Consider the following 12,376-nt stretch of genomic DNA (forward strand, 5'->3'; position numbering starts at 1 on the left):
CACCAAGAAAATTGATTTTGGAAATCGTCGATAAATTGTTCGTCAAGTTTTTGGTAGCGAAAAACAACATCTCAGTCTAGATAATCTTTTAACTCGCGTAAAGTATTTGTTTTTAATTGTTGGTATTTTAAAATTTTTTCATTATCAAAGTGATGCATGAAGATAACAATAAAATCGTCCGAAAGAGTTTGAAATTCTGCAACTTTATTCCAATCAAGATGGTCCAAAAAATCAGTTAGGAATTGTTCATTTAATTGCTGGTATTGGCAAATTAAGTCCCATTTCGCATAATCAATATGTTGTATGATAAACGGGATGGAGAATTTGTAATTTTTCCATATGTATTCCCAATTTAACTTATCCGCAAATTCTGAAATAGATGTATGAGATAAATCGCGTTGTTGACTGACGATATTCCAATCAACATAATTTTTAAAACGACGAATAGTACTTTCTTCTACTAGCGAGAAAGTTTCCCAGTCGATGGAGGGTTGTTACTACATGTTTTTTGCTTTTAATTCCATCAATTTCATGATTTTTGCTTTTAATTCCATATTGTTGATGGAATTAAAAGTAAAAATCATATAGTAACAACATATCTACAAAATATAATTTCTCTTTCTCCATTTTACAATAAAAAATTCATTTTAGGTAATGGAATAGATGTAGTGTCATTTGGCCACTACAATTTCTACTTTTAATTCTTGCAGATAATCTGATATCATCATCTTCGCAATATGGCTTTTTATTAGTATATAAAACAAAACGTTCTTATGTAATACATAGCGTTTGTAGTAAAACTTATCCTTGTTTGAAACAAACACATAATAAAGCAGCATTGTTAAAATTGCCAAATAATAAAACATATGAATGTAAATTTTTCATAATAAATGATAAAATAACATTACCAATATTCAACGAATCTTTTATAAAATGTGCTTGCATAAAATGTAATAAATAAATATTTTATTTTCTAGAATTTGTATATTTTAAAAAGTTATCTGAAAATGTAAAAATTCCGAAAAAGGCTTCTACGGGAGCAGCCGGATATGATATATTTTGTGTTAATGGATTTGAACTTAATCCGAATGAACAAAAAGTAATATTTACGGATCTAGCTATAGAAATACCGAATAACTGTTATGCTAGAATTGCTCCAAAATCTTCTTTATCTCTAAATAACATTATAATCAATGCGAGAGTCATTGATTGTGACTATCGTGGAAACATTGGAGTCTTAATGTATAATTTTGGACCAAAACTTATTATTTTTGAACCTGGAACGCCCATCGCACAATTAATTTTCGAAAAAATTATGCATCCGACTTTTTTAGAAACATTAGACATCACTGACAGAGATGAAAAAGGCTTCGGAGAATGTACCAAAATTGACTTTTCCCAAAAAGAAGGTTTTGGAGACTGTAGCGAAATTCTGTTTTCTCAAAAAGACTGTAACGAAAATTAACTTGTTTGTATTCAATTATATGTACTGAACTATTATTTTGTATATGTACTCAACTATTATTTTGTATATTTACTCATGTATTATATATGTACTCATGTATTCAATTTTAAATCTGTATTCAAATAAACAAATATTATAAAAGAACTGTTTATTTCTTTTTAGACAATTCACAACCCTCTGTCGACAGGGGAAACTTTCTTGCCAGTAGAAGAAAGTTCTATTCGTCGTTTTAAAAATTATGTTGATTGGAATATCGTCAGTCAACAACGCAATTTATCTCATACGTTTATTTTGGAAATTGCGGATAAGTTAAATTGGGAATACATATGGAAAAATTACAAATTTCCCATCCCGTTTATCATACAACATATTGATTACGCGAGATGGGATTTAATTTGCCAGTACCAGAAATTAAATGAACAATTCCTAACTGATTTTTTGGAACATCTCAATTGGAATAAAGTTGCAGAATTTCAAACCCTTTCGGATGATTTTATTGTTATTTTCATGCATCATTTTGATAATGAAAAGATTTTAAAATACCAACAATTAAAAACAAACACTTTACGCGAATTAGAAGATTATCTAGACTGGGAGTTTGTTTCTCGCTACCAAAAACTTGACGAACAATTTATCAACGATTTTCAAAATCAACTTTCTTGGCGTCACATTATAAAATACCAAAAATTAGATCGAGATTATATTGTTCGCAATCGCAAAAATATATTGCTATTCTTACTTGCAGAAATAAACTGTTCTGATATATTTATTAAGTGTACTATAAACACTTAAACAAACTGTATTCATGTAATGCAAAAATAAAAAGATTTCTGTGTTATATTATTTCAAATTACCACTCACTTTGTGTAAAATTATAATAAAACTTCTTATTGTAAATTTATTCAGAACAACTTATTATTAAAACAACTTAATATTTTAAAATTTACTTGAGTAAAAATTACAAATTTTATCAATACAACTTACTTGAGTAAAAATTATTTTTTGATTATAACAAATTTTCAGAATTTATACAAATTATTTACTTGAGTAAAAATTACTTTAATGATTAAAACAAATTTCATCAATGCAACTTACTTGAGTAAAAATTATTTTTGTGATTAAAACAAATTTTATCAATGCAACTTACTTGAGTAAAAATTATTTTTGTGATTAGAAAATTTATTTAAAAATTAATTTTTCCTAAAGAATAAAATTAAAATTAAAATTAACATTAATTTTTCCTAAAGAAAAAATAATTTTTATTTAAGAAATTTATTTAAAAATTAATTTTGTAATGCAAAATTAATTTTTATTTAGAAAATTCATTTAAAATTAAGTTTTCTTTAGGAAAAATTAATTTTGTGATTAGTGCCACCCAAACCACTACTACTTACGTTACATTAGTGTTTTGTTGTGCAAAGATAAACTGTTAAATGTATCATTTTCGTGTCTACTTTGGATTTGTTTACTTTCTCTTCTGAGATTCTACATGTAACGAAGCTTTGGATAGTTATAAAACATTATCACGCTCACTCGTACACTTAGAACTTAAACAATTTGGAGAAAAAGATACTATTATATCATCGCTTGCATATATACTGTTGTTAAAAAAGATTTTTTTATTCCAACGATTACATTATGAGCTATAAGACTGACTACTCTAATCTTATGATTAAAATCCCATCTTCCTGTCTTTTTTAATAAAAACAAAATAGGTAGTCGTTCTAACTGGGCAGCTGAGTAGTTTGAATGATTGAAACTAATAACCACAGTATCAGTTTGTGGATTCGCGGTTCTATAACCAGTTGTCCTTTGGAATTGAGTCCATCCGAAAGGCAACGTGGTCAGAAAAATCTCCGATGTATTACGAACGATTAATTCAATTTTATTCAGCCAGTTCTGTATACAGTGGGATACTTTTACCGAAAAAAACAGCTATTAACATGTAACTGAAAGACGGAAAATAAAAAAACACGGGTCTAAGTTTATATAAAACGTTGTAGATATTGATATTTCTAAGTCAATTTCATTATTTTCCGAATACGTCATTTGGGTTTTATACTGATATTAATATTTTCAATTATGACGTATATTTTATTTATTTTCTGTCAAGAACCGATTCCTGTCTACAGAAAATAATTCGAGAAAAGTTCAAATCTTGTACTGTGTTGACAATAGCTCACAGATTACATACAGTCATCGATTCGGATAGAGTTCTGGTAAGATTCTTCATTTTAATAATATAAAAATAAATGCTTTCTTAATTAGAAATTTTTAAAATTTTAGGTACTAGATACAGGAAAACTACAAGAATTTGACTCGCCGTATGCATTACTGAAGAACGTAAATGGTATATTTTATAACTTGGTAAAGAAGATGGGAGTAATTTCAATGAATGAATTATACAAAATTGCTAAAGAGAAATATTACTCTAAAGAAAGGGACGAACGAACAAAAGTATAAAACAATGGATTGTTTTCAATATATATCCGTGTTTTACAAATCCGGTGTTATGGTTTTTATTTAATTCTGTTCTTAGAAATATTAAGTCATGTTCTTAAACATTAAGTTAGCCTTTCTGCACATCATGTAAAATATAAAATTAATAATATCTAAACATTTGTGAGTTTAACTGTTAAATTTATCTATGATAAACATTACTGACAGTAATCAGAAGGTTTAAGAGATAATGGTTTTAGGAATACAGTAGAGCCTCGTTTATCCAAAACCCGATTATCCAAAACGTCGGTTATCCGAAAGAATTCCAGTTGGCAAATTTAAATTTTTGCTAGTGCTGTGGCGCTGCAATCTTTGGCTATATCTTGGGCTACTCCAATATTTTTTTTGTTGGTGTGTGTTTTAGCTGGCAGCACTAGCACTTTTGTATGGTGTTTTTCTGAGGATTTCGTGTGGTGCTGAATCGAACGTTTTTGATACTAGATCAACTTCTAAAGTATATTTTTTTGGTTTTTATATTTTTCAATATATTTATTTTGTTTGTACAAAATAAATATATTGTACAAAATAAAAAAATAATTTTTAACGATACAATAGCCACAATTATTATTTTAAAAAGTTTACGTTAGGCTTAACATTGACGAAAATTCAACGCGAAGCGACACGCAACAGAGAAAAATTTCAACATAAGATAGGTTAATACATTTTTTCGTACGTAATCGGTTAACCGAAAAATAAGTTATGCGAACAACCTGTCTCCAATTAATTCGGATAAACGAGGCTCTACTGTATTTACAATAGTTAATTTAAGAAATGAAATGAATTTTCAAGTATTAAAGAACAGTAAATGGGTTTAATTTAAATAATTTAATATAAGTTTTGTTTATAAATGCCATTAGGAAAATCTTAATCGAAAATATAATTCTAATACTAAATATGTATTCCAGCAAAAATTCGCATCACGATAATAAGTAAAAATAAAATTAACCTAAATTTTTCTGAATTGGTTTACTTTTGAATTATTTTTATTCCAGTATGTAATAATCAATCGGTCTATGTAACTTATATCTTAAACTTGAACTTAAATCGTCTATTACGTTTAATATTTCGGGATGAAGTAATGATCAAGGAACGACATTTAACATGGTAGCTTGTATGTAAGGGCAGAGCCGTAAATAGGCAGGTGCAACAGGTGCACCCGCACAGAGCCCACTTGGAAGGGGGCCCAAATTGTTGTTCACAAGAAATTATAATTTTAAATTTTAAATTTTTCCGCCTTTCTACAGTGCTTGTTTGGCGATTACATTTCGCCTTACTTAGACCGCAGAAGACTGCTCACTAGTGTTTCCAACTGTTACGAATTTAGAAGGACGTAGTGAGGTAGCGGAGACTCTCAGATAAATCAGACAAAAGTAGCGACTTTTGATATTTTTTTTATTTTATTTCGTGAGAAATCTACATTTACGTTTATAGTTTTCAATTTTACAGATTTTTCTCTACTTTATAGAGCTTTCTGGCTACTACTAATATCATTACGATATACAAAACTGTATTTCTAGATTTTTCTACAGTGTGCAGAGCTAGAAATCAGTAAAGATAACATTTTGTAACAAAAATAAATCTGTCCGAGGATTTTTTTAAAATTATTCAATAACGGTAACTCCCAAATAAAATCTTAGTCTCGAGGTTGTAAAAGGCGTGCAGAAATTCTGACATCAATTTTTGTTTTAGTGGTATGCATATGTGGTGTATACCTGAACGGCGGATTAAGCGGTAAGAGAACAATGCGGGCGCGTAGGGCCCCAAAAGGGCTCACGCAGTCTTTAAAATGCTACTGAAAAAAGTGATTGCGGAAACGCAGAAGATAGAAATAGTCCAAAAACGCTTCGATATATATAGATACATGGAAGTAATAAATAATATAGCTTTATGGCCAACAATATTAACAGATGCTATTATTGATCATATTATTAAAAATAACCAAAAAGTATAGAAAAGCGATTTCTTAATAAACGAAAAAAAAATAGTTAAGATAATGGAAATAAATAAAACACAAGATGAACAAAGTAACTTGACGCCAGAAAAATTATTTAAAATACAAATTTAGTGTTCTTGACGCTCTATTGTGTCAAATAGATTGGCGTTATGAAAAAATGAAAACTATCTGTGACGATTTTTGCTTTCGCTGTGGCTCGTCTTTATAATACACGATTGCTGCTAATTTAAAAGAATCGGCTGCAGATCTCGCAATTAAATATAGCAAAGATTTAAAAGAGTACGAATTCACAAGTGAAATTAACAATTTTAATTTTGAAGTAACCACTCTTATACAAAACTAGCTGTTACCCGCGACTTCGTCAGCAGAGGTTTTGCAAGCAAACCCCATTTACATTCAGTATTTCAATAACCATAGTAATTGTTATATAACAGCTACCGCTGAAGAGAATTGCGGTGAATCAACCGAACTATTTTCAATTTGATCAATTTTCTGGAGCGTTTACAATCGTTCTATAATCGAACCAATATGCAATAACAAATTCGAATTTAAAACGGTTCGAACATTTTAAAAATCGAAATAGATAAAAATATTTATAACAATGTCTGAAATGTTATCAATTTAATACACCTAAGTACTCAATGAAGACTAAACGTAGTTAAAAACAGAAAATCGCATCTAAAATAGTACAGTAGAAGCCGTTCTTCCGGTAAAGCCTTAATGCTCTCCCTCACCCCCCCGCGGGAGAATTTCTGAAAATCCCTTTTTAGTGTGCATTGCCATGACTTTCCCTACTAAAATGCACATAAAAACAAAAAATCGCATTTAAAATAGTACAGTAGAAGCCGTTCTTCTGGTTTAGACTTAATGCTCTCCCTCTCCCCCGCACTTGGGAATTTCGAAAAATCCCTTCTTATTGTGCGTTTTCATGACGAACCCTAACTGTGTACCAAATTTCTGCTTTTTCGGTCCAGCGGTTTGCTCTGGGCGATTATGAATCAGTGAGACATTCAGTCAGTCAGGACAAGCAATTTTATATATATAGATTTATAGAAACTGCATCTCCGCTTAATATTTTACAGGCTCTTCGTGATTTTGGTTTAATTGAGTCTTACCCAAATATCAATGTCGCTCTTGGAATATTTCTAACTCTTCCCGTTTCTATTGCTTCGTGCGAGAGAAGTTTTAGTAAGTTAAACTTAATAAAAAAATTATTTAAGATCAACTATCGGACAAGAACGATTATGCAATATTTCTATTATTTCAGTAGAATACAATATAGTTGAAAATATTAATTATGATGTTGTAATTAATGAATTTGCTGAAATGAAAGCCAGAAAAATTCAATTAAAATAAATCTTATTAAAAATCTATTGTAATGTATTTTTCCAAAACCAAATAAGTTAAAGGGCCTAAATGCAAATTCTCGCACAGGGCACAGGAGTGGCTAGTTACGGCTCCGTGTAAGGGACATCGATGTTAAATTTTGGTGGATAAACGACAACGAGGTGGAAAGGTAGAAGAAACTCGTGTCGTGTCTCGTGGTGGTGTCAAATTTAATCAGGAACTTCTTCGCTTGATAGCATTTACGCATTTTTGGTAAAAACCTATGTCAGCATTCAAAACTCAGCGTTTTTGCTATTTTATAATTACAATATAACAACTATTTTTTAACAAAATATCATATTTGAAATCAGCGCAGCAGAAAATTTTAACTTTATCTATATCTATATCTATATATATATAAAATATCTATCTATATATAAAAATGGACATGTATGTCCCTATATTTCACTTTTTCGCCAAAACTACACATCGCACCTGAATGGTGTTTGTATGTGGTGATAGCCCCAAGTGCCCATTCGTGCATAGGCGTGGTTGCGTCTCGATAGCTATAAGGGTGCGGGAGATATGAGGTTGAAAGTGATTGAAAGTGGCTTTCTATTTCGAATGTTTTGTTCGAATTTGTTCCGATTAAATTTGAACATAAAATTTGAATATTGGTTCGATTATAGAACGATTGTAAACGTTACAGAAACGTTGAAAATAGTTTGTTTGACTAAACGTAAAAATTCTCTAATTAGTCTGGAAACGGGGGACCTAATTCTTGCATTCTGTGAAAACGGGTAAGATTAGCTATAATGTAATTATCTTAATCTTCACTCTCGTTACTTTTTGCCCAGCGAAGCGGGTCCTTGCAGCTAGATTCTAGATTACTTAGAAAAACAGTCTTATATATATATATATAAAACTATATTACATACAAATAAAAACCCAGCGAAGTGGGTCCTTGCAGCTAGTATTTATATAAAATCTTCATGAAAGTTCGAGGTTTTCTGAACACAAATAAAACGCTAAACCTTTACACTTTAAAATAAATCTATATATATATAAATGAATGTATGTCTGTCCTTCATGCATTACCTCAACGTTTATCCGATTGCCGTGAAACTTTGGGAAGTTGTTTAATATACTTCCACGAAGGTTTCTGGGATAGTACATTTATCCTACGATAGATGGTGTGAGAGTAGCCAAAGGTATAAGGTTGATCCTATATCACTTACGGGCACAGATTGTCTGAAATCTGTTCTCTTAGTTTCTGATTGCGAGATCCTATCTTAAATCGTTCATAGGAGGGCTGTAATATTCAGGCTTAATGAGGATTAAAGACTGTGTAGTTTCTATCCAAATGTCAGTTTCCCGACACCAGTTTATCTATTTTTCGTAACGCCGATAAACACGCGCGAAATTTATGCCGTAGATCTGATTCAGAGATTCGACGGGAGACATCTCTTAACAAAATGTAGAGTATTTAATAAACAAAATAAACGATACTAATACAGAATAAGGAATAATCAAATAATTAAACACATTCAAGCAAAGAACGAATAATTAAATTAATCGAGACCGGAGGAAAATCTATTCTTAACCTATACCGGTGAGAAAGAGCTCACAGTTCATTTAAAATCATACGACTTGTTAAATTTGCTTTGTCGTCTTCTTGTCTTGGCAAGGGTACTTCATTTCGATCGTACTTGAGCTTCGGTTCAAGAGAGGGTAGGATAGGCACAATAATAAAGGTTATCTTCTACGTTCTCACTTAAGTTTAACCCTATATAATACGATCATGGGCGTTTGGAGCCTGTATGTGGAGTGCGGTCTCTTCGGATTTTCCGATGGACTCCTAAGGGCTTTGGCCTTAGAGAGCAAAAAAAGTGGAGCCTTGTCACTCTCGGATCTGCCGACGAACTCCCCGAATTCCGGCCCAGTTTCCGCTATATCTTCCCATTTACGACCAATCATCGTATTTGAATTTTCCCACGTGGACGAATGGGAAGGGGTAGAAATGAGGGGTAAACAGTTCCCATCGAAGCGAGATTTTTAGCAGATAAGGGAAAAACAGAGGATGTTCTAATTTCCGTGGAAGGAAGTGACTCTCCTAGCTGTTTTCCCACGCTAAAAAACGTTAGTTTTCTCACTCAAAACGAAAGAATATTTTATGACAAAATTTTACCCTTATTGTTAAATTATTAATTTAGACCCGGGCTATTCGGATCTCACACTGGCAAGCATGTATACGAGCATTTTACGGTGTGTTATATCGATTTCAAATTGTGAAAACCATTTTCCCCTCCAAAAAATATCTGTATATATGCATTTGTGAACTGTTATTTACGATATTTGTAATAATGTTTGTTTAATCACTTTATTTCAACTTTTTTTTGCTAATTATGTATTCGCTCGAACTTTGTTGAAACCTTAACCGTATTCCGAACAACGACCGAAGTCGTAGGAGGAAATTCGCCTATTTTACCGATCTAGGGATCCCTCTTTTCAAATTTTAATATCGACTCAAAATAATTTAAAAAGACAAATTATAATAAAACGGTTTATTATCCAACTATCAGAAATTTTACATGGCGCCAAGGAAGAGAGGAAAGAGCAATTAAATAATTAAAATTGTAAAGAATTAAAAAATATATAAAAAATGGGGAATTTCGCACTTTTGACAATCGCTGCGAGTGTGTGGGCTAGATTTGGAGAATCCGTGCTTTTCGCATGGACAACTGTATGTAGCCGGCTCACGCGTCGGAAAATCTTCTGATTTATTCGGGTACGCACAAGACGGAAAAACAAAAAATATCGTGTATTCACAAACACTCCAATAAATAAATAGAATTGAAACGACACATCGAAATGTTTTCCCGATGAAAATTTATAATAATAATATAATAATAATAATAAGTTTTAACAAAAATGATAAAACGTAAATTTAATTTTATTATAACGAGTTTGCTTGGATTTCGTTTCTTCTGAGATCGCAGCAATGCGCGATGGATAAGAGAGTATTATAATAAATGTTATTTAATAGATGTGTAGGATTGATTGGTAATACTACATATGAAAAGTGTATAGAAAAGTGTAGATGAGAATGGAAAGGAAGGAGAAAAGTAACACATTCGATACAGTTGGTGTTTTCTCTAGTATATTTTTCTGGTATGTAATATTAATTATTCAGATTAATAATTAAAATTTTGTAATATGTTGTTTTCTCAAAACAATCTTATAAAACAAAACCCCTAATTTATTCATACCGTCATTTTATGTTATAACTAGCTGCAAGATCCCNCAATAAATAAATAAAATTGAAACGACACTTTGAAATGTTTTCCCGATGAAAATGAATAATAATAATAAGTTTTAACAAAAATGATAAAACGTAAATTTAATTTTATTATAACGAGTTTGCTTGGATTTCGTTTCTTCTGAGATCGCAGCAATGCGCGATGGATAAGAGAGTATTATAATAAATGTTATTTAATAGATGTGTAGGATTGATTGGTAATACTACATATGAAAAGTGTATAGAAAAGTGTAGATGAGAATGGAAAGGAAGGAGAAAAGTAACACATTCGATACAGTTGGTGTTTTCTCTAGTATATTTTTCTGGTATGTAATATTAATTATTCAGATTAATAATTAAAATTTTGTAATATGTTGTTTTCTCAAAACAATCTTATAAAACAAAACCCCTAATTTATTCATACCGTCATTTTATGTTATAACTAGCTGCAAGATCCCGCTTCGCTGGGTTTTTATTTGTGGGCAAAAAGTAACGATAGTGAAGATTAAGATAATTACATTATAGCCAATCTTACCCGTTTTCACAGAATGCAAGAATTAGGTCCCCCGTTTCCAGACTAATTAGAGAATTTTTACGTTTAGTCAAACGAACTATTTTCAACGTTTCTGGAACGTTTACAATCGTTCTATAATCGAGCCAATATTCGAATTTTATGTTTGAATTTAATTCGAACAAATTCGAACAAAACATTCGAAATAGATGGTTGAAAGTGGTTGAAAGCCACTTTCAACCACTTTCAGCCTCATATCTCCCGCACCCTTATAGCTATCGAGACGCAACCACCCCTATGCACGAATGGAGACTTGGGGCTACCACTACCCACCACATACAAACACCATTCACGTGCGATGTGTAGTTTTTGCGGAAAAGTGAAATATAGGGACATACACGTCAACTTATATATATATATGTCCGTGTGTGTGTGTAATTATGCTTTTTTGATTCTTTTGCATTAATATAACCGTATATTAATTTGCTTATTTCAATGTATTCATCGCCCATTGCTAGTGTAGAAGAACTTGGTTATTATGGTTAACAAGAACAAAAAGGATAAATTGTTCCTTAAAGTAGAAGAAAATAGTTTTACACAGATCCATTTTCTGAACTTCAACATCTTGTTCAAGAGAGGTAATTAAGAATAACCATTCCGTCCCAGGTGGTGTTACTATCACTCTTTTCTGTTTCTACCTGAGAGTACCAGAAAATCCTACCGACTTCTATGCAAACCACCCTCTACTAGACCTTATGCACCATACATATAAATGTCACGCCAGTAGTTTATAGTTCTATGCTCTTACAACCTGTAAGACGATGACCTTGCGTTCCGCGGGTACCGAGTGCTATACAGTTTTAATGTATTATATGAAGTGCTATGCACTCTACATTAAAACAGTAGCAGGACGTTTATGGACACCACTGCTGCAGAACCAAGTGCTTTTCCCGAGCAGAAAAGGACACCATAAAAACCTATAATAAAACTTATATAAACCTAAATACAATCAATACCTGTATAAACCAGTATCCACTTAAATCCTATATGGTGCATATTTAAAACCCTTATACCCAGGTTAAAACTATGCATATCTAAACCTATCTATTTTATATATATATAGATATATAATAGATATAGACAGATATATATTATATATAGATATAGATATATAAAAATGAACATGTATGTCCATATATTTCACTTTTTCGCCAAAACTACACATTGCACATGAATGGTGTTTGTATGTGGTAGTAGCCCCAAGTCTCAATTCGTGCACCAGGGGGGTTGCGTCTCGATAGCTATAAGGGTGCGGGAGATATG

The 12,376-nt window shown here is 31.4% G+C and overlaps 1 protein-coding gene across 1 annotated transcript in view; it reads left to right on the forward strand.

The window, feature by feature from the left end:
* LOC111642428 (multidrug resistance-associated protein 4-like) overlaps nt 1-4,303 on the forward strand; it is a 76,802-nt gene extending 72,499 nt beyond the window's left edge. The window contains exons 25-26 of the mRNA XM_023388780.1: nt 3,579-3,684; nt 3,752-4,303. Coding sequence (XP_023244548.1) covers nt 3,579-3,684; nt 3,752-3,928 — 283 coding nt within the window. The 3' untranslated portion in view covers nt 3,929-4,303. The remainder of the gene's footprint in view (nt 1-3,578; nt 3,685-3,751) is intronic.
* Nucleotides 4,304-12,376: the final 8,073 nt, after the last annotated feature.

The sequence above is a fragment of the Centruroides sculpturatus genome, unplaced genomic scaffold (assembly GCF_000671375.1).
Source record: "Centruroides sculpturatus isolate CEXI.00-Female unplaced genomic scaffold, Cexi_2.0 scaffold1219, whole genome shotgun sequence".
Classification (NCBI taxonomy): Eukaryota; Metazoa; Arthropoda; class Arachnida; order Scorpiones; family Buthidae; genus Centruroides; species Centruroides sculpturatus.